At 37.1% G+C, this 26930-nt stretch overlaps 1 protein-coding gene across 21 annotated transcripts in view; it reads left to right on the top strand.

Annotated features, from left to right (window-relative positions):
• CADPS (calcium dependent secretion activator) overlaps positions 1-26930 on the top strand; it is a 434360-nt gene that overhangs the window by 266502 nt on the left and 140928 nt on the right. For 12 of the 21 annotated variants that reach the window (XM_087923596.1, XM_087923594.1, XM_087923593.1 and 9 more), the window contains 4 exons: positions 3593-3780; positions 21405-21506; positions 23650-23713; positions 25291-25414. In XM_087923596.1, the coding sequence (XP_087779722.1) occupies positions 3593-3780; positions 21405-21506; positions 23650-23713; positions 25291-25414 (478 nt within the window). Of the gene's footprint in view, positions 1-3592; positions 3781-5549; positions 5694-21404; positions 21507-23649; positions 23714-25290; positions 25415-26930 lie in introns of all 21 variants that reach the window. The other 9 variants (XM_087923592.1, XM_087923586.1, XM_087923584.1 and 6 more) reach the window with 1 other exon arrangement.

The raw sequence follows: 26930 nt of genomic DNA, 5'->3' as shown, positions 1-26930 counted from the left end.
TGTAACCTTGCTTGGGAACTCACAGAGGACCACACAGCCATGAGGCTGGTTAGCGCATTCAGTGCTGATTTTTAATTGCTTTTTAAAATGTTATGTAGATGTTTTATGTCTTAATATTTTATTTGCATACTCCCCGGAATCCCTCTGCGAGGAACTTGTAAAAATCTGATTAAATAAATAAATAAATAAAGCACTCCTTTCCTGCAGGTGTAAATGCCTCTAGGCTCCTTTGCCTAATGAACCTGCAATTCAGTCTCAGATATGAATGAAGATATCATATGAATGATATGAATCAGATATGAATTTGAGTGACAGAGCAGGATTATAACACATGAATAAGGGGTAGAGAATTGAGAATTATTCAATGCAGGCAACCAACTCAGAAAGAGAAGGGGGAGGAGGAGGAGAGGAGGAGGAAGAGGAAGAAGAAAAAGAAGGAGGAGAAGAAAGAAAACAAAAACTAAAGAACCGCATTGATTAATAAATGCAAAACACAACACAAAACCAACTTGACACTTTAGTCAACCAATTGGCTTGCTGTTATTCCCGCCTCTTTTTTTCTTTTGATTTGATTTTCACAGGGATATCTGGATGCTTAACTCAGATAATTTAGCATGAATTCTGTGAAAAATTTCAGTTTTTACAGTATAACTAGATCAAATGTATGTTCAGTGACTTAATTTTCCCTGTGCTTTGGAAAAAAGCAAAGCAAAAACCATATTCAAATGTGATTTTGAAGTATGCTTTAAGGGGGAAAATTCACTCTCCGATTAACTAGGAGGCACATGGTGGTAATTTGAATTGAGAGAAAATGTTGCTGTATTCTCTCAAGAATACAGTAGTCATGCAAATATAGTCAGCTGCAAGTTTAGCAATATTTTTGTCTCTGGGGGTCCTTCAGTTGTAGCTTTTCCCTGCCATAGTTTTCTGGAATACTCAATTCTTCTTTCTGGAAATCAATTGCAGAGGGAGGAGGGGAGAGTATTTTTATTTCACTCCTGTCCTTCTACCTTGCCAAAATATTATGAGAAAAACAAAACCAACTGATTTTGTTTCTTAAATAAGGAAAATGTTTTTCTTTGAGCCTTCACCCAAATGCAAAATTCCAGGAGTTCTTTTGAAATGACATAAAGAGCCGGGTGGGGGGGTGTTTGCTTTTGACAAGCCACAGTCTGCATTATCCTCCGTCAGCATCTTCATTGTTCACACATGCGCTTTCTGGCAATAGGTGTAATAAAAGGAACTATGCCTGTTTTCCATGCCTTTGATTCTGCCCCTCATTATTTTAATCCCTTTTCAATCTGTTCTGGAGTTGGCCCAACAAAATATAAGCAAATCCTTCGATGGAGTTCTTAATTGATATTTCTTCGACTCTCCTCAACAGTAGCGTTTTGGCATCCAGAAAAGATTTGGTGTCATCCGAGTGGTAGAAAATATATTTTAATCTTTTCACAGCGGCGTCATTTCAAAGACGTAGCATTTGGGGTGCCAGATGGGGTGGCAAAGAAGCTGCCTAAAGGGGCAGGGCACTGATCTAGTCGCCGCGGGAACTTTTCAATTAAAAGAAGAAAGAATTTGCAGCTTTGAAGCATTAGAAAGATACGTCTTGTCAATGGCTCAGTGTCTCTATCGATACTGATTATTTTTCAATCTGCTCCTGGAGTTCTTTCGAATTCTATCAACAGAATTTCATGTTAGGTGAAAAAGAACCTACCTGATAAGCTTGTTATGACAGTCTCTTCTAATTAGACTTCCCATTCTACAAAAATGAGAGTTTGGTGCTCTGATATGCCAGGATAGATCCATAAGGATACGCCATCATTAATTGGTGCCTGTGTAACCTTGAAACTTCATTATTCTAATGCTTTGTAAGATCTGCAGCTGCCCTTGTGGATTGTTCAACCAAAACAACAAACAGAATGGGCTGCCGAGGTTATAATGCCTCTGTGTTTGTAAAGTAGAAAACAACTTCCAGTCATCCTTCAGCCATACACTGTGGTCTTCAAACTGACATATAAAACCCTGAAACTACTTGAGCCATTGAAGTTAAGAGATATATACAGTATTTGTATTAGTTTTCTGCTGCCTTTTTCTATGAAATTTTGTCTCCAGATCCAGTTATTGACCATATCCCTACTCTTGATGCATTCAAGAACCCATTCATATATGAATATCTGCCATTCTCATGCTCCAACACACAGGTATTATTTAAAACCTTTCCCTTCCACATTTCTAGCAACTGTCAAGCAACCAGGATTTGTGCACTTTGGTTTGCCTGTGCTATATTGCCAACTTCCATATAGAACAGGATCTCAAAACACACAAAGAATGGTGTTAGGGCCAGAAGTGCTATCCCAATTTCCACACAAGATAACATTTATCTGTAGAGAACAAAATATGTGGCATAGCTATTGCTGCTTATTAGAGAATTTATTTCGATAATGGGGGGTGAAATCTCTTCTTTCATAGCTAATGCAATATGCTTAACAGATTAACAGAGTTGGAAGGGACCTTGTAGGTCATCTAATCCAACCCTCCACCCAAGCAGGAGACCCTACACCATTTTTGACAAATGGCAGTCTTCTTGAAAGCTTCCAGTGATGCTAAGATTATTTTAACCCATTGGTTTCAGTGTTCAATTCTAAGCATTATAAAGTTTGAAGCTAATTCAGTATTTATACATTATCAGTACAGTAATTATCCAGAAAGTCCAGTTGCCTCTTGAAAAAGCACCTTTGAGATTAAGAATACAGTTGTATACATACAGCAGATATGTGATTGATGTTTAATAAGCTGCTTGAGACCTTTTGCAAATCATCCCTGCAATATCCCTCTCAATATTTATTTCATATATACTAGATAATTGATGTTTAAAACTTCTGGCATTGTTTGGGTGAGGTGATATTTTACTTCTCACTTAGATCCTTCAAGTAAATCTGTCAAGCCAAGATTGCCTTTGAATGATAGACATCAATGTTGTAATATTCCATTTACAAGTCACTGACTCACCACTTTAATTGTCCACAAAAACAGGCATCCATGGTGCGAAGGGGCAGGAGAAGCAAATAATGCAACTAGCATAAGTTCCATATCTCAGTTGAGTACCAAGAGCCTCGGTGGTGCCGTGGTTAGAGTGCAGTACTGCAGGCCACTTCTGCTGACTACCAGCTGCCTGCAATTTGGCAGTTCAAATCCCACCAGGCTCAAGGTTGACTCAGCCTTCCATCCTTCTGAGGTTGGTAAAACGAGGACCCAGATTGTTGGGGGCAATAGGCTGACTCTGTAAAACCACTTAGAGAGGGCTGTAAAGCACTACAAAGTGGTGTATAAGTCTAAGTGCTATTGCTATCATGGTGCACCTATTAAAAGTTGTGTTCTTTATGCTATGACATCAAGAAAAGAACAAGTTGGTTTTTCAAAGCAAAATGTAATTGAGAAAGCCGGATCGCTTCTACACATTCCTGTTTTAATAAATGTAATCAACATCAATATTTCATTTCCGTTCCTAATTTGATTTTCATACATTGTGGACTGGTTTGTCTTTTTAAAAAAAAATCTACATTTGACACAAACTTTCTCTATTTACCTACAGGGCTGGTTTAGCCCTGGCCAAGTCTTTGTCCTAGATGAATACTGTGCACGTAATGGAGTCAGAGGCTGTCACAGGCATCTCTGCTATCTCGGTGATTTGCTTGAAAGAGCAGAAAATGGAGCAATGATTGATCCCACCTTACTGCATTACAGTTTTGCCTTTTGTGCATCACATGTTCACGGCAACAGGTAAGGTGGACCGGATGTGTTTCAGCCATTTTGCTAACATTGCTTTTTGAAATGCTGGTTTCTTTGTATAATGCATAACTGTACTCATAATTTATGGTTTTTTTGTTTTTTACTTTATTGCAAATAGCATGCAGTTCTTGTCCCCAAAAAAAGGTAACACCCCACAAAACCAAAGTCCACCTTTTAATGCTTGAATCACTTTGAAAAAACCATAAGTTAAAGAATTCTGCCAATGAAGAAACAGTTGAATAACTGAGATAAGGAATTGGATGTGCTAAATCAATATAAGAATGCAGATTAAGACATTCTCATCTGGGAAGAATGAGAACTTATGTGGGAGTAAAACAACTGAACACTTTGATGCTCTTGTTGCAAATAATTTGTACTCTTGTAAATAATTTGTGCACTGCAGTTGGTTGAAAAAATGTATTTCAGGTTTGAGAGTGATGGAGAAAAACTCAAAACAAAAAAAAATATATAAATCAGTTAAAAATTTGTAGACATTTGATTGCACCACAAGAAGGTGCAAAATGTAAATGAGATGTAGTAGCTGTCTTCCTTTTCTTCAGATCCTTCATCAATAATGTAAGGACTCTCTTAAACCCTTTACAGGACTTCAGAGAGAAAATGAAATTACATAACAACATTTTGTGCTGCATGGGGTTTTGTAAGCTGAGTATCTCTTTGTCAATAGGAATAATACTTCATGAGATCTTCAGGCATGGAGATCAACTAAATGCTCATAAAATCTTTTCACAGTTTAGTATTTAGTAGACTCAGAATTACAGAGAATCCCTAAAGAAGAAAATTTTAGAGTCAGAGTTTTGAACACATTTCCTCATCCCCATCCCACTTTAAGATTTCTTTGTGTGGGCTGAACACTTGCAGAAAGCATTAACTTCTGTAATCCAGTATGTTCATTCTGCTTACTTCTTAAGCTTCTATGTCACAATAACAGATTAACAATAACACAGGATTCCTTCCACAGTAATATAATATGTGTATGCAGCAATTTTATATACCTCTCTACTTTGGCTGGACTAAAGAAGCCATCATTTCTAAATGCCTTACCAAGAATGGCCCATGTTTTAGGCTACATCAGATTCCTTTTGTACCGAGACTTGCATGCTTTTAGGCTCAAAATGTGTTTCATTCGCCTTGTTATGCCAGTTAACCTTGCTGTAACAGATCAGAGTTAGATTCAAGTTGAAATGACTTTTTTTAAAAAATGTATTTCAAACTTTCAAAGTTATTTCAGAATTTGAAGCCCATTTTAAATCTGAAAGTGTTACAGAAATAAGTTTCCTAACTGTATAGACTAGTATAGCATTTTGTGCACCGATGGATTTATTTTTTGGAAGTTACGTTCTATACAGTGAGATTTCACACTCTGTTCTACATATGCTACCGCATAACAGAGTGTTATAAAATAATGAAGTGTTTTGTAAGCTCTCTGGTAAACATCATCATGAATTATTATACACATTGCTGGTATTTTACATTGTGTGGCTGCCACTCAAGACACAGATCGCTCGATCCATCTCGTTACATTACAGCATTCAGCTTGCCTTCTTTTCTTTGTGGGTTCTGATTTCCTTTTCTTCTTTTGCTGACAAATTGTTGGCATCTATTGTTATTGTTTTATTGTTTAACGTTTAATTTTTACCTTGCTTTCTTTTGTTTCTTCCGTAACACTTCGTTGCTTTCATTTTCTGTTTCGCTATCCTATCCTTTTTTATGTTTTAATTTAAAACTCAACATCTCCAAAGTCAAACAATGGAAGAGATACTTGGTGGCATACAGCCAGTTGCAAATAACCCCCCAGCCTCTGAGGTAGAGGCCAAAAAGGATTCCAAAAAGGAGTCCAAAAAGAGGAAAGATAACAAATCTCAGCCACCTCCAGAACAAAAAAGGTAAGAAATAGTAGTTTAGTGGGTGGGAATTTGACATAGGATATAGAGGAATTTATGCCTTATTGATTTGAAATACTGGGGGAACTTGGCCTTATAGGAGACAGATTAATATAGAAAGATTAGGTACAAAATTACAACAGTTAATAAAATGCACAACTTTCTTAACTCAAAGGTTAGGAATTGAAGTCTATAACAATGAACCCAGCCTAATGCAATTAATATTTGGCACTATGGTATCTTCAGGATCATTTTCTTTTAGTTAGGATTGACTTACCTGACACAAATATCCAAAGAGAAGTTGCTTGTAATGAGGAGGTTAGAATAGAAGACTTCCAAGGTCCCTTCAACTCTGTCATTCTGTTAGGTGGGGAGGAGCACAAGAGTAGGTGCTTCTTATAATAGTCCCCACTGGGATTCTCCCAGTTTGGACCAATTTGGGCAAACCCCTAGCTCCGAAGCTTGGAATGACTAGTGGGCAGGAAGAAAGCAAGGTTGAACCCTCCCTAGCAATTCGCAGAATAGATCTATAGTTAGTGCAGATAATTGCTTTAATCTGGCAAGTTTCTGTTAGTAAGTGAGCAACAATAAAGAAACTATTCACATGTAGTCCTCGGTTCTTTAGACCTGACATGGCCTCCCCTAAGAAATTAGACTTGTCCCAACCTTGTTAGGAATCCTAGCAGCAGTTAAACTAGTTGGATAATGCCATTGGTATCTCATATAGTTGTACATTGTTTTATTTTGTATATTTTCATTACACTGTTTTTAATTTTATATTATTTTACTGTAATTGTTTTATGTGTACACAACCAAGTCTCCCATGATTGCGATGCTTCAGAAATCTAATTTAAAAAATTAAGCCACATAATGTACAGAATGGGTAACAAAAAAAATGACTCAACAAATCCCAGTGGGACATGTGTTTAGGAAACTCTCCCTTGTGTGAGTGCCAACCTATTTCATCTGTGCACACACTGTTAAATCACGGGGCCTATCCATTTGGATTCAAAGATGTGTGAAGAAAATGTTTTTGAGCTGCTTTTGTGTGGGCTCTTGTGCAAGGATGCTCACAGTGTCGCAGTGTCATAGGTGTTATTTTGCAGGAGGAAAAGCCTGTTGAATAAGGCTGTAGCAGGTAAACTTGGACAGTGGATACTTACAAGGTCTTGCTGAAATACTTTTACAAAAATTTTGTACAGAAGTTTATGCAAATGATAGATATCTTCAATTTAGTCAGAAAGAAAACTCCCATGAGTAGAAGTCTAAATCACTGTGTATACATCATTGCTGTTGCTGGAAAAGATCAGAAGATTCATATTTATGAGATGAGTTAGAGAGATTCATTGAATTTCATCCATATTCACAAGACTTGAGCCAGTGGGACATGTATTTGTCTAAGACTTTTTATCCTGTTGATTTGGAGACATTTGTATAAGGGGGGTTCTAATATAAAATCATAATTTACTAGTTAAACTATCACTTTTATGGTTCATATAATTAGGTTCCTCTCAGGCACAAGAAATTAGGAACTAAAGTTCTTCAAATGAGTGCAAGTTTATTCCATGCTACCTCTAAACAAGAATCTGAACTACTAATGGTCAAGGAGATTGGTGGTAGATAAGAGTCAATGGAATTCCAGGGGGCTGAACTTAGATCATTTGTGGGTATGAAGGGATTCCAAAGTGATGATGCACTTGACCCCTTCCTCAATCTCAGCTTGGTCATCTCCTACAGACCCAATCTGTGAGCCAAAATACACTGTGGCTGTGTTGGTGATTCCAGTATGAAAGGAGACATACAGATGGAAAGTGCTTTTGTTACTACTCTTAGCTACATGGGAGAGGAACATATTTCAAAAGGAGTGAGCGAAGGATGGAAAGGAACAAATTTCTTTGCATGTGCTGTAGTTTTCCTGAAATCTTAACTATACTTATAATACCAAAGAAAACCAGAAGCTGTAATTGTACGCTACACAGTGATAGTTTCGGCTAGGAATTTCAAGGATCATCCAAGTGCTTTGTGGGTGAAGTTGACATCTAATCTATGGTCTTCTTAGTAAGCAGTGACTTTCACCTTGCTAGAGGTGGGATCATAATGATTTCAGTTATGGCAAGAGAAGTCTGCCAATCCCTGGATGTTGTCCTGGATTTTTATGTGTGTATGACTTTGAGTAGAAAATGGATATAATCTAGAATTTGGGTGATGCAAACTTTACTGTAATGAGGGATACCAAAATTTCTAAGATTTATATAAAGGCAGGGTTGGCCCTAATTGTTTGCTCTGGTTGTTTAATGAAGTATTTACTCTACTGCTCTTATTGATATATCTAACTGAATTGTTTAAAATTCAGGCTGAGGATGTACATTTAAAGCACTAGCACATTACATGTTGGATGACTGTTTATGAAATAAGTTAAATTCTACCAAAGTTGGCATTATTTTTCACTCTGACTTCTATATCAGTACATTCCATATGAAGCCCTGACAACATTTAGAGACAGATATCATTATTATTATTTTTTGGAAAAAAAAAGTGAGGAATCAAGTAATTATGCACAGATATGACGCTTCATATCCGCTTATAGATTTTTTTAAATTCCAATTTCTATATTATTTTTCATTTTCCTTCCATCTGTATTTTAAATTTCAGGGTTATTTTCTCTGGTAAGATGTATTAATATGGCTTTCCCTAAAAATAAGATTTGCTATCAGAATATGCTGGTTTAAGTAATTAATGATGGTCAAAGAAAGACAGTTCTTTGTGGCTTGGTATCAGTTCTCCATATAAACACTAGACAGTGATGGAGCTGAGGTGGTTTGTTGGTTTCTGCTCTCCTGTGTGTAAGGTCAGACAGTGAGATGACAGTAGCTTGCAGTCAGTGAGAAAGTGCAGAAAGAGTGTGATTCAAACGGTGCAGGACAGCCCGAAGCTCAGGACTGACAGAATGAATGACAGGCAATCGGAGGAGAGAAACTAACTAGATGCTGTCCAAGGTCCTACTTGGTGAATACAGTCTGGTTATCAATGCAGAACAGGGAGAAAATGGCTTCTGTTTGGAATTTCCCCTCAGGCTATTTCCAATAGGAAATCCTGTGGACTGTGTGCTGTATTATCTGAATATTACATCAAACTCAGAACACTGGATACAGTCAGACTTTGTAAATAGGGTGTTAGAAATTCTTTCTTTAGGTGTTTCGATCTGAGAAGTAGAATAATAATTTCCAGTGGATATTTGAATATGCTTTATTCTGATAGTTCTTCTATTTGTTTAAAGCAAATGTAGTATCTCAACACACACATACATATAACATATGCATATACACACATACATATATAATGTGTGTAAGTGTTTGTGTATATATGTACATACACATGTACATACATACTTACACACGCACACTTTGATTCCTGGTTTCTAATCTGATGCTTTATCCCACACCAGTGCTGGCAAACCTATGAAACAGATCAAAAGTGACATGCCAAAACATTTTGGGTGACATACCAGCATTCAACATCACCCAACAATTATTCTTGAAAGCAGGTCACATTCTTGCACAATTGTCAGAGGCTGTGGTAAAATGGGGTCCATTCTTGCATGCCTCCAAAGCCTCCAAAAATTACATAAGAAAGCATGTATTTTCATGTTGGATGCTTCAGAGGCCATGGAAGAACATTCTCCAAAGTTGCTTCAAAGAACAAAGGCTTTGTGGACCCAGAGCTGCCTCTGGTACAAGGGCAGGGGCCTATCAACAGAACACTGCCTGAAGATAAGCAATGCATGGCAGATCCTGGAGACCACACACGAGTGGACTGCAATTTTTAAAAACAATTTAATATATAAGTAATTGCTTCTCTTTTGTTCAGGAGGGGGGCTGAGGGTGTGGCACGCCAACAGAGTCAACCATTTCCAAATTTTTCACACATGAAGCCCAAAAAGATTGCCCTTGATGCTCTAGATTAAGTGCTTTCTATTGTCAGGTTTCCAAGTGGTGAAATGTCTACACAAACATGTGCATGCACATCCACACACATAAACATACTATACATGCATACCCATTTTGATATTTATATCAAACTAGATTCTTTTTTATGTTTAACTTACTCCTGAATATCAACTTTGCTTATTTTATGAAAGTCGTATCAAAGATGAAAATTTAAGGAATCTAAATGCTGGGCTGAATGTAGATTTGATCAGATTCAGCAGGGATCTTCCATTCATCTTGAATTATGGAAAGGTACATAGGAGGAATAGCATGGGCATCCTAAATAATGCAAGGCAGAAAAATTGGATAAAGATCACCACTGGCTTTGGCAAAACTAATAAATCAAAAAGAAGCCACCGTGATGAAAATTCTTTAATTTCAAAACATATAGACAGAGTTAACCATAGTTTCAGTTGGGGAAATGCGTCCATCCTAGACAAAAGCAAGTTCAAAAGTGCCAGGGATTTTCGAGAAGCCTGGCACTGCAGCCATCAATAGACACATAAGCATGAACCACATATATAGACTATGCAAAAGAGATTATTACCAAGCCCAAAAAAGAACAAAAAGACTCCAGCATCTCTCCACTAGCAATCAGCACCCCAGATCAGCATAGATTAACTCCAAGGTTAACATCAGACCAACAGTCAAGTAAACCATACCCCAATCAAGAAACTGCCAATGAAGCCAACAGCAAACAGCCCAACCAAAGAATCCCTAAGACCACCTCCACCAACACTGACAGGCAAGCCCCCAGAATATAAATATAATTTGGGTAATGAAACATTTGCAAGAAAACAAGCAAGCTCAGAGAGCACCAAGGATCCCCCCAGAAGTCATTTTAAAGGCCAAGTGTCAGCGCTGAAGTCTCAAAATGGCACCAGTCAGGCCAGTCAGGTACCCTGACACTGAGCACAAATCAGCACCATGACAGTGCCTTCAGGAAAGGGGGTCCATGGGCAAATTAGGCAGGAGTTGGTTGAAACAAGACGTGGTTATGTACATTAGGAGCAACCTGCTTTCATTTTTTTTCCGCTGCCAAAAAAAAAATCTGGAAATGCTTAATTTGACTCTCCTGCCTGTTTGAAGTGATGTGGTTATATAACCCAACAATATGGCTGGGCATACAGCAAGGCAGCCAACTAGACATACATCGTAATAGTCACAGGTCTTTTATATCATTTATGCCATAAAAGACTTTGAAGGGCGTAAAGATTTGTAGAAAGGAGAAAAACCCAAGAATTTATCCTTTAAACTTCACTAGTCCAAATTAGATATTCATTTGATTGGGACATCCAAAAATGGGAGAGGTTATCATAAAAATTACAAAAGCCACTATATAGTTATTTCAAAGCCATACTGAGACAAAGTAATGTCAAAAGAACTAACTCAAAATATCTAGTTCTAATGGCAAACAATTTGATTTATTTTTAATTTTAAAAGAAATTATTCTGATATATTTGCTTTTAGCTGCATACGTAGCCCTGAAAGGCATCCAAGTACAATTAGACCAGGGCATAGTCAGAGAGATGGAGTTTCTCAAAATAAATAGTGGCCTTAGGACCCCGGTTCCCAATTATAATTTATAATTAATCTTGTGATTTGCACAAAGAACTCATCTAAAGAAAATATAGTCTTTGCTTTAAGGAATACATGTTCCTTGGTAAGCTTTAAGAACATTTCCATTCTCTGAAGAATTAGGTTATAAAATTGAACAGATTTAGGAGAATTCATTTCCTATCTGTAATATGTCTATATTGGGTTGCTTTTTAATCAATGATTAAAAGCTATGTTAGAAATAGTGTCAATTGTAATGGTACCTTTTGGGGTTTTTTTAACAAAACACACATCCTTTTTCTCTCTATATACTCTCATCTCTACATTGTGATTTAATTTCTCGGGCAGGATTCAAGCAATATGAAACAGGAAAAAAATCTGTTACTGTTGAACTATGTCATATTTTTATTATATAGGTTGACCTAAATTCGTAGTGTGATGCCTACATTGTTTTTGATCTAATTATTAATGTGATTGAACTGAGGTGTAGACACACTAGAAGTTAAATATTATTTTCTTTGCTTTTGCTTTTGTGTGGGTTTTCTTTTTCTGATTCTGAAATTCAGTTATACACACATGTAAATACTTCTTTTTTCCATATATATCTTCTATTGTTTAAAATTGAAATTCCATATAAGCAGCCATTTCTGATTCCATATGGAAGGCAAATGTAAAATTTCACTGATCAAATTATTATAGTAACAGGAGGACCTGGCCAGTAATAGGGGTGAGAATTTAAGTCCCCCCCCCAAAACAATTGTGAATAGCCTTCTGCAAGAGAAAGTGGAAATCAAAAGAGGGGGGGGAATCAAAGATCAAAATACCCCCAAATACCCCAGTTAACAGTGATCATTTAACTAGCTTTAGATTATGTGTCCCTGAATGGTAACGATCGCATAGCTGCATCTTCAAGTATATAATACTGAATGAAATACTTTTAAATTTAAGTTTAATCCCTGCAGTTAATTGTATTGTTTTCCTTCTGGATAGATGAGTATCATCATTTAGCATCACTAGTGAAATTGAAAGATGTGCAGCTGGATAGTAGTGTTTTAAATCTGGCCAAAAAAAATTGGAAGTATTATTCTTTCTGACATGGATAAAGATTGGGGATTGTGAGGAGAGTAAAGATGACAGAACTGGTGCTAACCACTCTAACAAGAACTTGAAAAGCAGCTGACATGACATCTTTCCTATCATACCGCCGAAAATGTCAACTTTGTGAAGGACAGTGAGAAAATGGTTTGCTGAATATCTGAAAGGTAGATTCAAGAGATATTCTTCATGTCAGATGCAATATAGTCCAGGGCTGTTTGAGAAAGGAAGTTCTTGCAGTTGTGATGGCTCTTAGTTGGCAGGTCCTCCCACACATCCAAATGCCGTAGCTCTGAAAATGGTTACAGTGGACCTGGTGACTTAAATATTACATTTTCTCAACTTATAATGCACAGCAATTGCAAACATGGTCCATTCAGCAAAAGTGTGTCTTGATTTCATTGTCTGGTCCAGATGTGTTTGTTTGTTTGTTTTAGAATGCATTAGCAGCATCTGGAAGAGAAATTATTGTCAGTATTGTTTTAGCTTGCATATATGGAAATGTAGATCACTATAGTTGATATCACTTATTTGCAAGGCCATTTTGAGTAAAAAGTTGGAATATCCCATAAAAACAATTGTTTAGCAAACCAATTGCTAAGGGTCTTAAAGAATATTAAAATGCCTTTATGATCTTAAACTGTGACTAATTCAACAAAAGATTTTGTTTTGTTTACCAGGCACCTGTTTTAAAAGAACCAATTGTCCAATATTAGAAGTATAAACTGGGGGAGGAGGAAGGATAATTATACGATATCGGCTTACTATTAGTGGTTGTTTTTTTTTAAAAAAAAATGCAATGTTTATAATTTTGAACTAAAAGCTACATCAAACCTTTGGAACTGGCAGCATAGAAATCCACCAATAAATGAAAAATAAATGGATGAATGTATTCTTGAATTGTATACACAAAGGTTGGAATGTATTGCTACAATATAGCAAGATTTATGGATTTTTTCAACATGGTGGGAGTAGCAAAAATGACTACTCTTCCATGTTAGGAATCCTGTCATATATTCTATTTCTATGCAGTAGCTTTTGATCAGTGGAATGGAAAAAAATGATCAATGTTATTTCAGTGTTTAAGGCTTATTGATACATTCAAGGCTTATTAATACATGATAAACATTGGGCTGAATGATTTTTTTATGCTTAATTCTTGTATTCTTTTTGTATGTTTCCTCTTTTAGGAAATTAGAAAAGACTAATGTGAAACTGACACACTCACAATGGAAAGAACAAACCTTGGAGTGTAGAGTGGGGTGATGAGATTCCTTACATCAGCAAAAGTTTTATATTCATGTCCCAATTTAAAATGCTCGACCCAAAATATTTTTCAAAAATCACATAGTCCATCCTGGTTTACCAAGTCCAAATGCACAGCCCCTATGGCCAGACAAGTTAACAAGATATTTGACTCAGAAATTTTTTTAAAAAAAGGATCTCTTGCACTACCACCCAAGTTGCACAGATAAAAGTCAATAAAAATCCATGACCAGAACAAATTATCGTACTACTTACCTGGTAGAGAAGTCTTTGATCTATACAGGACTTTGTGAAGTTCTGAGGGAGAACAGATTTTGTATATCTCTTTTCAATCATACCCTGCCTGTTTTGAGTTGGCTTTGGAAAGACATGGCTTTGGAAGCTATCAGAACATGGCATAGTGCTTTCATGACCAGATCAAACCCTTCCTTCAATCTTAAAAAGTAAATCTTATTCCTCCTATAAGGAGGAATTGCTGTGGTGCTGCAGTGGTTAGGATACAGCACTATAAGGTACTTCTGCTGACTTCTGGCTGCCAGCAGTTTGGCATTTCAATCCTGACCAGCTCAAGGTTGACTCAACCTTCCATCCTTCTGAAGTCAGGAGAATGAGGAGCCAGATTGTTGGGACAATATGCTGACCCGATAAACCACTTAGAGAGGGCTATGAAGCATTATGAAGTAGAATATAAGTCTAAGTGGTATTGCTATTGCAAGAACCAAAGGACTACAGTCTAAATAGTAATAAGCTTCCATATCATAATATTTCAGGAGTATGACCTAACCTGATTGCCTCACTCTTCCTATTGGCCTGCAAACTCATGTCAGTCTTTATTTAGAAATCATATTTTTCATCCAACTGTTGTGCAGTCGCTAAGTCATGACCAACTCTTCACAACCCCATAGACCACAACACATCAGGACATCCTGTCCTCCATTGTCCTCCCAAACTCATGTCTATGCATCAATGACACTATCTAACCACCTCATCCTCTTCTGTCCTCTTCTCCTTTTCTTTCCCAACATCAGGGACTTTTCCAGTGAGTCCTCTCTTCTCATGTGGTGGCCAGAGCTTCAGCTTCAGTATCTGTCCTACCAAAGAACAGTTAGGGTTGATTTCCTGTAAGATTTATTTACTTGATCTCCTAGCAGTCAAAGGGACTCTCAGGCATTTCTTCCAACACCATAATCCGAAAGCCTTAATTCTTCAGCGCTCAGCCTTCCTTATAGTCTACCTCTCACAGCCATGCAATACTAGTACTACTACTTTATCTATTCAATAGTTCTGGTTTAATACATATGTAACTGAGGAATTTGAAGCATATAGTATTTTAAATATTAGGTGTCTATGACCACAGTTTCTTTCAAATTTTTCATCTAAAAGAAAATCCCAGACTATTTTTGGCAAAGAGTACATAGGATTCCCACTGAGACTTTTTTCTATTAATGCTCAGTGAAATATGTATAGTAGTATAAGTGATTTCCACAATAGCAGCAGCAGAAATATTTTTAACGGGTTAGGACATATCAACACTTGAGCATTTCCAGTGTTCTATTAGTAGAATCATCATTCTAATTTGGCTATCCACTATGCATATAATTTGTGGTTTTGCAGTAAAAAGACCAAAATTTAAAACTTTCAATACTATTTTTATAAAATGTTTGCACCTGTCCAAAGAGATGCAAACATTTAATTAAATTAACAAAACATGGCAGAATAATGCCCTTATTAGGATCATTCAAAATTAACAAAGGTCATCAACCACTCTTCAGGCTATATCAAATATAAACAATAGCTTCCATTAGCCTTGTACAGCATGGTCAATGAAAAATACAAAGATTGGAATCCAACAATATTGGGTGGGTGGTCCTGATGTGATTTCATAGGATTATGGAGTTAAAAGATACCTTGGAGTGTGGGAATCCTCAGATTATCCCAGCCAGATTTACCTGCAAACCATCAGTGATGAAGCACCCACAGCTTCACTGATTAACTGCTGTCATTATCAGAACTCTTGTCCTTCCATCAAGTACTATGATAGCCTCTTTCCTTTAAGGATTGTCTCCCTTTCATATTTCCCTTTAGCCTTCTTTATATTAATATTCAATTCTTTAACTACTTTTCATAGCAACAGCACTTAGACTTATATACCATTTCACAGTGCTTTACAACTCTCTCTAAGCAGTTTACAGAGTCTGCATGGGTCCTCATTTTACCAACCTCAGAAGGATGGAAAGCTGAGTCAACCTTGAGCCTAGTGAGATTCGAACTGCCAAATTGCAGGCACTCAGCAGTCAGCAGAAGTAGTCTGCAGTACTGCATTCTAACCACTGCACCACCATGGCTCTAGGACTTAATTTCCAAGCCTCTCATCACCTTTGTTGCTCTTTCTTCTCTGGAGTCTTTCCAGTTTCTCAGCCTCCTTCTTGAATTGTGGTGATGCAAACCTGACCAAATATTCCAGATGCAATATGGCACAAAGAAAATATAGTCTGAGGAATAGTAAAATGTAATTTCACAATTAAAATGAATAATGTTTTTTGTTCATGTGTCATTTTCATAATGACGCAGGGTTGATTTGTCATCTAATGTACTAAGGAAACTATATTACAAGTTTATCATCAGGTAATATTTGGATTGGATATGATACTCTGCCTTATGAGCCTTTGTTGTACTAAGATTTTTGAGGATGGATACCATTATCCTTAAGTTTGGATAACCCAGTCTTCTGGGTTCTGTCTTCCGGAAGCAATGAATGCTCTTGAAATTCTGGAGGAGTTCCCTTCCTTCTCAATATTTTGTTGCACACTTGCCAGACGGTGGAATGCAAAATCTGATAAGGATCATAGAAAGGTTAATAAATCCTCTGCAAGTTAGTACTCTCAACCATCAGGTCCTTCTTTCTCAAGGATCTACACACTAGCAGAATGGAGTATCTTGAGATATGAACTTTCTCTCAGTTAACTTAATCTATATATATATAAAAGCGAAATACTACTCACGCATCATCACAAAATCTCCAGAACTGTAAAGCCTACAAACTTGAAATTTGGCACGTATGTTCCTCTTGGCTTCTAGGTGCTCACTAAGAAAGGATTTTAACACACTCTGATGCTAAGGAGTTCTATTCCCCCTCCCCACCTGAAAAGAAATCTGTTCCAAATGCAAAACGCAGCAGAGGAGAGGAGTTTCAGTTTTAGTTTCACAGCACCAAGCAGCTTTAGTACAGAACAGTTGAGCTAAGCCACGGCCAGGCTCCTTGCTGACTCCTTCTTGCCCTCACGCACAGCAAATAGTGCTTCAGTTTCCAAACAGCCCTCAACTCTCTCACACACTGACAGGATGCTAGCCAGATGGCTATCGATGGATGCTGGTAGGCAGAGGCAGAATTTTTTCCCCTTATTTTCCTCCCCCAAAACTAACCCCGACCACATAGTTTCGTAGCAAAGCACGGGCATTGAGCTAGTAGAAACATAACAAAGGGCATCCTAAATTATAGCGAAAATTCACTGAGTAGTAAAACCAAAGCTAATTATAAAAATGCAGGGGTTATGGTGGAGTGGTAAAACATTAGATTTCCATGACACTAGCTAGGGTATCCCCCCCCAAAAAAAGATTATTACTGGGATACCAACTAAAGGTTTTGTAAAGGCATTTTATTTTAAGTAAGCACAGGATTGGAAAGATCAGTGCCACATGAGTTTAACCCAGTGGTTCTCTTCTAGAGTGAGAGCTTCTAGTCTGAATTTGAAAAAAAAAATCTACAAGTTGTTTTGACTAAGTCCATTTTGCTTGAAAACAAACCCTACTGAGCTTATTGGGGCCATTTCCAAAGCAAAGGTTCCCACCTTATTATGACAAACCAAACAAATGGAATAAAGAGCCTTTGTTCATTTGCCTCCACAGACTAGCACTGGCACTCTTTACGAATGATGATAAAATTTGCTCCCATTGAAGTCAGCAGAAAATAGCGAGTTGGAAATAGAATAGTTCCTGTGTTGGACTAAGGATGGGCAGAATGCCCTATTTCCACTCCCTGGCATTTAAAACTTTTTTCATTGGGGAGTGAGTGTTTTGTGGAATGCAGCAAAATAAGCAGCAGTCTGCTGCTCTGATCCTCAGCACAATTGGAAGCAACTTATCTTGCAATGTGTTCAGAATCTAAGTGTCAGCCATGGCCATCTGTAGCCATTGGTTACCATTTTGTCTTCTTGGAACCGGCAGCTTTCTCTGTAGTAAGCATGTCAAGTTTGCCATAAGTTTTAAATTGATGTCTTGAACTAAGGAAGGAGTAGCATAAAAGAGCAAGTTTTCTAGCCACATTTCGCTTTGTTTTACATTTCTACTCATGTCAAGACATTTTTCAGTAAAACACTTCGTAGGTTATTGCTTCAATCAGGGAAAAATTCACACATTTCATTTAATAATAGTGTGAGAACATGAGATGGGCAACTATATCACCTCCTATTTGGATTCCCCCTCAATGGGCAATTGGCTGACACATTAAGAGGCAGTAATCTGTGAGAACTGATCAGGCAATAACTAGTGGTAACAGATTTACACATTCACGTTATCAAGCAATAGTTGCAATTATCACATTGATAACATATTGTATACTTACTGAGTTTTATCAGTAAACAATGCGTTTGTATATTTTAGAGTAATTAGTCTTGAAAACTAACTTCTTTAAAAGAAGATTTGGAAATTAGCACGGAGGCTTTTATATTATTATTATTTCTATTCAAAATGACTCCTTCTATTTGACTCTTGGCGAAACAACACTAAACAAGCCCATCGTTTGAAAGAGTAGGCTGTTGTCTCATTTTCTGATCATAGGAATACATGCTTATCAAAACTAAAACATTTTTTTTTAATAGTTAAACATCAGGCTGAATTTTTATAGGTAGTATTTTGGCATATATTTAATCAAAATGAAGCCCAAATTGCCTTGCTAGGGTTAGGTTCTAATGATATTAATAGTATAGCAAGGTTTAGAAGCCCAGAACTCACTGAATGCAAGGAAATATTCCTAGTATCATTGAAACATTGGTGTACAGGATTACTGACAGCTACTGCAACTTCAATCAATTTGTTTTAATGGAATTTAACATCAAGGTTAGATCAGGAAGAAAATTGACTCTTTATTTTCCTCCTGTAACTTGCATGCACTACTATGGGATCTTCTCTGGAGATCTTCCCTGAAAGCATATGAAGAAGAAAAGACTAAAAAGTGTCATATGCATTAAGCCTCAGTGAAAGATTTATGATTTATTTTGCCCATTTAATGTTTTTTTTCTTTAATCCAAATCTTCATTATTATTTTCTTTGAAAAAAGTTAAGAATTCATTTTAAAATGTTGAGCTTATATACCCTGCTAGTAATGTTTATTTATTCGTATTTCTTTTTATGTATTGTAGTTTGAGTTATTTGAATCTTTAGGTCATAAATTGACTATACAGATTGCAGTTGAAAAAAAAATCTTGGGAACATTTTGGGTCTTTAAAAGGAACATAAAGCTTCCCAATTAACCCTTGACAGGAAGTTCAGTACAAGCTTCGTAATCCCTTGCCAAGTCTTTTGTGTAACGAAACTAGCCTCGTACCAAGGATTTAGGAAGCTTAATCCAAACATGGAAGGGAAGGGGCTTTAAATAAAAAGCATTTATTCAGTTTTAAGACTTACATTATCTTTAAAAGCAGGTACTTTCAGCTACACCCTACACACAAATACACAAATGCTTGTGATATTGGTTGCCCATAGGAAAAAGGAATGCACTCATCATATGGCTCATTTTCTGGTCTGAGTTAGAGAAGGTTGGAGCAGTCAGCAGATTTCACACAAACACACACACACATTTTGTGGCAGCAATGAATAGGTATACAAAAACGTGTTTTTTGATACTCTCGGGCTCTGTCTCTTTGTTACATAAACACCGATAAATAATAGAAATGCCTAATATTTATTCCAGCAAAGGACTAATTTAGCTACTTTGTAGGTACAAGATCCATAGATAAACATTAGGAAGAAAAGGGCATTTATCTTTCAAAAAGAAATATAAGAATATAGATTTCTTATCTATTTCCATGGGGGGAAAACCAGTGATAAGAGCTTTTTAACAGGGAAGCAGACTGCTTTGGAAAAGGATGAATTTTCCTTTACTGTTGATGTTTAAAGGGATACACAACTGTCAGGAAAGCTAAAGATGGACTGAGTAGAAAGCTGGAGTAGAAGAGTATGTGGCTGTATTTGCAGGGACTTTAAAGGCAAAAGATGTTCATCGTTCTTTTCAATCTTGAATAAAGTCTTTGCAGAAAAGGCATTAGGAAATTACTGTCATGGCTATTAGTATCTCATCTCTTTACACACTGAAGCTGATACAATATTGTGTCCTAGGCTAAAGGTTGGGAGCCGTCCAGAATGGGTTGGAAGCTGGGCCACTAAATAAATGTTTTAAATGAATAAATAAATTTGATATTATAACAGTGGTGTCGAATATCGTTATCCAGAATTATAATCTTTGGTTCTGGTGAATGTTTATTCAACTATTAATTCAGATAGAGCATTTTGATTTAAGCTGGTTTTATGCTTACATTGTTTGCAAATCAGAGGACATCTACCACTTGTTCAGAAAAGTATTTAATGAGTTCAGCATTAGCAACAGTGATTGTTAATGTAAAATAAAGTACATCCTTTTTGTAATGATCAGGTTAGGTTATTGTTTGTCTACTTTAACAAGATCTTTGATACTTCCCCAGGGAAAACAATCATTTCTATTAAAGCTACTGTTCCTCATATTTCTTATATGTCACCTCTCACCTTTAATTTACTAATTGATGAATGCATGGGGTTTCCAAAGGTTTAAACCCAGATGGGAATTCAAAAAAAACATATTGGAAGAAAACAATGGAAACCTATTTTAGTAAACCTGTCAAGAAAACTACAGGACTCAAGGGTATTGTTCTCTTCATCATTATTTCAGAGATGTACACGCAGCCATTCTCCACCCCATGCACTTCCAAAAGTCTACTGCCAAGTTTGATACTCTCAAAAAATGAATCTCAAAAGCTACACTATTTAGTCACTTTAGTTTTACACCTCCCGCCATGAATGATCACAAGTATTTCCTGATCTGTATGGGGGTAATTTAAGATGTCCTGGTGAAAAATTGTGTTTATGATTATGTGTGTGTGTGTGTGTGTGTGTGTGTTTCTTAAGTTTTCGCGGGTACTTACATGTATGGTATTCAGCTTTGTTCGGGTATTTTCCCATGTCATTGTAGTTGTGCTTTTAAAGTTGTACAATACAGAAGCCTGATGATGGCAGATGAGATTCTGCCGAAACACTACAACTTTAAAACCACAACTACAATGACGTGGGAAAATACCCGAACAAAGCTGAATACCATACATACATACATACATACATACATACATACATACATACATACGTCTCCAAACTGGTTTCCATAGAAAGGCAGAGGTGCAGCAAAACCTCTTAGCTCATTAACTTCAATCTAAAATTGGGTGTTGTAATCCATGCAATTCAGGTGTTTTGATCTGCAGGGCTACATAGTGCAAATAGGGCAAATCAAAATAAGGGAGTAGGTTCTCTGTTCAGAGGTGTATACATTCAACAAAGTCTGGAGGACTCCATCAGTAATTTCAAATGTTTGTAATTGAAATGATACTATTTATTCACACCCATTTTTTAAATTAAAAGTGTAAAGAAATGCACGCTTTGGATTATAGTGGCGGTGATTCATAAAAGCCACGAGACAGCTTTCAAGTTATTCATAGTGTTTTTTCTTCAGGCCTGATGGAATAGGAACAGTAACAGTAGAAGAAAAAGACCGGTTTGAAGACATCAAAGAGCGGCTGCGATTGTTATTGGAAAATCAAATCACGCATTTTAGGTAATAATGGCTATTTGTATTTCCAAATCTGGAATCGTGTCCTCAAGTTTCCACTGTTGGAGTTATCATGACTTGCTTAAGTAGTAGCAATTCATTAAAAGTTGTAGACAGAATGCTTAGGAGAAGAACTTGCAATTTTAAGCTTTAAATTTACCATTAATCTAGGGCAGAAATGTCACTCTCAATTTCATTGATGGCTGCATTAGGGTTGTGTTTGACCTGAGAGGGGAGGGGCAGGGTGGGTGTGGCCAGGGTGGGCGTGGCCAGCTCAACATTACTCATGTGGGGGGTGCCTGTGGTGGCCTGAGTGCTCTGCCAGTGAAAACAGGCTCCTGAGCTCTGTTTTTGGCCTCAACGGCTTCCTGCAACCCTCTGCCAGTGAAAATGGAGCTCGGGAGGGTGTTTGGAGGCCATTTTCTCTGGCAGAGGCACTGCAGGCCAGGTTCTTTGCTGTTTCCAGGGTGGTCCCATGGGCCAGATCCGCCCCCTGAGCTTTGAGTTTGACACCCCTGTGATCCAATTCCACTTAAATTTAGGGTGATCCAATTCCACTTAAATTTATCAATGGTTGAAATCTATTGTTATGTGAGTAACATTCCATTTTGGAATGGAAGACTTTCTAAAGAAGACAGTCCTTAAGACTGCCTCCTCCTCTTTAAAGTCTCCTAACCTAAAACTCTTCTTGGGAGGATTCTGTGATCTTTTTGAATGTATCTTGAGAAGAGGGAATATAAAAGGAAGGAGAAATCTTGCTTTTTGGATCAGTAGATGAAAGCTATCCCCTTAGAGGAAATACCCCTAATGTTTTACCAGAACTTCAATTGCCCCATCAGAGCCATCATTTTGACTTTTGTGATCATACCCTTATATAAATACAGGTAGTCCTTCACCTGCAACCATTCATATAATGACTGTTTAAACTTACAATGACCCTGAAGAAAGTAACCTATGTCTGGTCCTCACACTTGCGATTATCACAGCATCACCACAGTCACATGTCCAAAACTTGGGCAGTTGGCAACCAACCAGCATGTATTTACAATGGTTGCAGCATCCTGGGGCCATTTGATCACCTTATTTGCTGGCTCCTGACAAACAAAGTCAAGGGGGAAGCTGTATTCACTTAATGACCACATAACTCACTTAACAAACTGCAGTGATTCACTTAACAACTGAAGCAAAAAGGTGGTAAAATCAGGCACAACTCATTTAGCAACCATTTTGCTTAACAACAGACATTCTGGTCCCAAATGTAAGTTGAGGATTACCTACATTTATTAATTAAAAGTGATGATGTGGTGATGCGCAAGTTTTGGCTCACATTTTGTGTTTAAAACCAGAACGGCTGTTTTCTTTATCTAAGGACAATGACTGGGACATAATATGGCCAGGTTGTTGTCTGATTTTTATTTTTAATTTTTGCTTCCTTTTGCTTATCTCCTTATTACTAGCAATGGTCTACTCTTTTTCCTCATGCCCTTTCCTCTCTTTGATTCAACCATGGAGAAGCCCATTTTCTCTGAAACAGTCATGCAGTTACAAGATTAATAGGTATCCTTCCTCCTAACTCATGTTCGGTGTAGCAGTGAGCCATGACACAAAATCCAGTCTCTATTAATTGAAAGAGATCTGCCATGGTTGGTATTCCTTCCACTCGACCTGTAAACATCCCTTCCAATTTGAAATCGTCAGTTGTCTCAGTTGCTTTCCTGATAGAAGTCCAAGTATCATATCAAGAAAATGTTTGTGAGCACAAAACATATACCCATGCCCCAGCTAATTTGGGAATTAATCAACATTGTTCATATTTATTGGAATGATAGTAGCACTCTAGAGTCTTGACACATAAAATTGTAATGGTATGAATTATATGTGAAGTAATGCTGGATCTAGTCATAACTCATTTCCTGTGTTTAACTAAGATTTCAATCCATCTGAGCCTTGTGCATCTTCTTCAGTCATTAAAAATTCCAGATTTTCTTAAAAGGTACAACTCAATTCTTGTAGTTTTGTTTAAGCCAGTGTTTGTTGATACAGGAATTCAGGTGAAAGTAGATAGGGAAAATTACTCTTTTTGTCAAACTGATGTAACTATCTAAAGTAATACACGGTAAAAATAATAAAAACTATGTATTATTTCTAGGTATTGCTTCCCATTTGGCCGACCAGAAGGAGCTTTAAAAGCCACCTTATCGCTCCTGGAACGGGTAAGCATAAGATTAATATCTCAGGGGCTGCCACAAAGAAGAGAGAGTCAACATATTTTCTAAAGCACCTGAAAGCAGGACAAGAAACAATGGGTAGAAACGAATCAAGGAGAGAAGCAACCTAGAACTAAGGAGGAATTTCCTGGCAGTTAGAACAATTATTCAGTGGAATGACTTGCCTCCAGCAGTGGTGGATGCTCCAACACGGGAAGTTCTTAAGAAGAGATTGGACAACGCTTTGTCTGGAATGGTCTAGAGTTTCCTACTTGAGCAGGAGATTAGACTAGAAGACCTCCAAGGTCAACTTCATTATTTTGTTAAGGTTTTTGAAAGACTAAGGCAGTGACCTAGTTTCCATATTTGGCCATCTTCCTCTAGTTGAATTTAAATTGGTTTGGATTGTATTGGTTTGAAGAGAGAGAGTTAATTTGCCTTTCCATCCTCTTAGAAATGATGATTGGGAGAAATATTTTTTCTCCTACTGTGCATAATTTTATCAATCCTACTTTTATCCTAAGCATTGTACACACTAGTTTATATGGTTGGACTTAATCAAGTTGTCCTTCCAGGAGTTATGGTCCACCCAGTAGCTCCTCTGTATCTGAAGTAATCGATCTAACCATTCAGGGAAGCTTCATATATAGATATTGAGCCATGTTTGGATTATGGTAGTGCATAGAACACTGAGCTACTTTTCTCCTAAATGCAAAAACCATTATTTCACTGTGGAGAGTGAAGGCTCTTTGCTCAGCAATACACCAAGGAAGAAACAATTCTTTCCATCTGCAGGCCCCTACAGAAATCCATTTTACAGGTTGAGGAGATTCTCTGAAACTGATTTGAGGAAACTGGTGGTTGCACAAAAAGTCTTTGGCTTGCACAGCCATGGATTTCATTCAAATCATCAGCGTATGGAAATTACATTTGCAAGCTTGATGTTCTAAATTATGGTTGCATATCATTAAAACACTCTATAAATCATACAAAACCAATCTGTACTCCTATCACATAATATCTGGTATTTTATCTAATGGAGCTGTGACTTTTTTTACTGGTGCGTACGTTGATGCCATATGCGGGGGCTGATTTCACAGTCATAAAATTCTTTGAAACTGTAAATACCAGAGACATTAGGTTTAAAAACCATGCAGTCCTGTAGCATCTTTATATTATTTATTGTGGCTGGAGTTTCATCAACTGGTAAAATCAGATTGCTCTATTATGTTGCAGTATAAGAACGTAATTAATTTCCAAATATGGTCAAAAAATCTATCTTTGTAAAGGAGAAAGGAAATCGTGACTTTGAGGTGCCACATAGACATTTTATAAAACATGCACCTTATGTAGATTTGTTGCACATCCTTCATCATTTCATGCAGTATTTCAAAATATAAATTACAAAACCAGACTGTGGACCTCAAGAGACCAAGTCCAGAAGTTTCAAGACCAAAGGATAAGGCTACTGCTGTCTTCTTTTCTGGCCAGAAGAGGGAGACAAAGGGCATTGGGAGGGTAGATTATTTTACAAATAATAATAATTAAGAAGACATAATAAATCAATGCTTCCTTGTATCAAGGTGTTGATGAAAGACATAGTTACTCCTGTCCCTCAAGAAGAGGTAAAAGCTGTCATCCGTAAATGCTTAGAACAAGCTGCATTGACTAACTATACCCGGCTATCAGAATATGCAAAAATCGAAGGTAAGGTAAATTAAATTCTTAACTTCAATGTTAGTGTTTTCTTTCAGAGAAGGTTGTTAAAGCTGCGTTAAAAATAAAGATCATCTGCATATTACCAGATAAGCAGATAAGCAAATAGATTTTTAAAATATAAAGTGAAATGGAGAATAGAATAAACTTGCATAGGGCAGTAATCAAAATTCAGCATATATTTCCCTCACACACACTACACACACCCCAAAAGAGTGAAAGAGTGAAATCTACATAACACTGCTTGTGACAGTGGGTTCATTGGACAATTGAATGAGCAGAAAATCCAAAATGTTTGCATGGCACTCATTTCTTTAGAAGCTAATTAAAAATGTCTATTTTTCCCTGGATAACGTTTGCCACCTTCCCTTTTTGCATAGCAGCTCCTGTCAAGTCAGTTGGCCTTGTGCTAGCTTCAGAACTCATTCTTGTCACTCTAAATTTGCCGCAGATGATATTGCTGACCTTTTACATTAGGAAAGAATAACAATTAGTGACCAAAGACACATGTAGCCATCAAAAAGACATTTTCAAACTTGCTTGAAGATATGCTTTTGGCAGGAATCTAATTATACATGTGAATAGATCTTTAATGCATTCATCAATTTTCATTGTTACTCGGTTGTTGCTGAATAGTAATGTAAAACTCCAGTTAAATATTTGCTGTGAAATGTGAAACATGGAATCGTGCAATATGGATGGTGGTTTCTCCTCCTGTATGAGCCATGAAGCTTTAACTGTGTTCACTTCGAGGAATAACACTGGTAGAATGAATATCACTATTCAATTTCTTTCTTCTCGTCCTTGCTTGTCAGAAGGTCTGTTGTGATAAGTCACATATTTCCAGGGTCTGTACACTGATATACTTCCTCTCTCTTTCAATGTTTTTCCCCCCATTGACAATGCAAATTGTGTACCAGTGGTAATGAATTCATTGTTATGCATCCAGTGAGAAACACTTAAGAATTGGGCACTAAAAGGATGTTTATCAACTCTTGACTCGGTAATGAGCAGTGAAAATAGAGAAGAAAAGCAAGTCTCTTGAGTGCTGAGCTATCAAGCAATTTATCCAAGCCTTCTACTTCACGGGTTTTAATTGGTGAACTCTGTTACAAATTTCAATGTTTAAATCTGCTTTGTGAAGACATGGGAGAACTCAAGTTCAAAAGCACCTTTGGGCTTGTTATTTTCCTTTTGAATACACCCTGGGCTCCCTAGGTCTCTGTATAACCCTCACCAACTTTGTCGGTAAGCTGTGCTCTCTTCTTTCAGATATATCTATGCAAAAACAAACTTTATGATCTGTAAGTAAAAATGCATTCATTTCCCAAAAACGTAGAACAGTTAGCGTGTACTTTCCTTTTGTGCCTCAATTCTTCTTGATTGTGTTAATTCTCTGCCCTCTTTTTTTGGCACTGTGACTTTTAGGTCTGGGAAACTTTGAAGCAACAAACTGTTTTTTAGTTTTTTTTTCTCTCTTCTCTCTTTCTCTCTCCTTTTTCTTTTA

Source organism: Pseudonaja textilis, chromosome 2, assembly GCF_049901715.1.
Source record: "Pseudonaja textilis isolate UNSWEBS1 chromosome 2, rPseTex1.2, whole genome shotgun sequence".
Classification (NCBI taxonomy): Eukaryota; Metazoa; Chordata; class Lepidosauria; order Squamata; family Elapidae; genus Pseudonaja; species Pseudonaja textilis.
The sequence above is the reverse complement of the archived record's forward strand: the minus strand, read 5'-3'. Positions and strand labels throughout refer to the sequence as shown.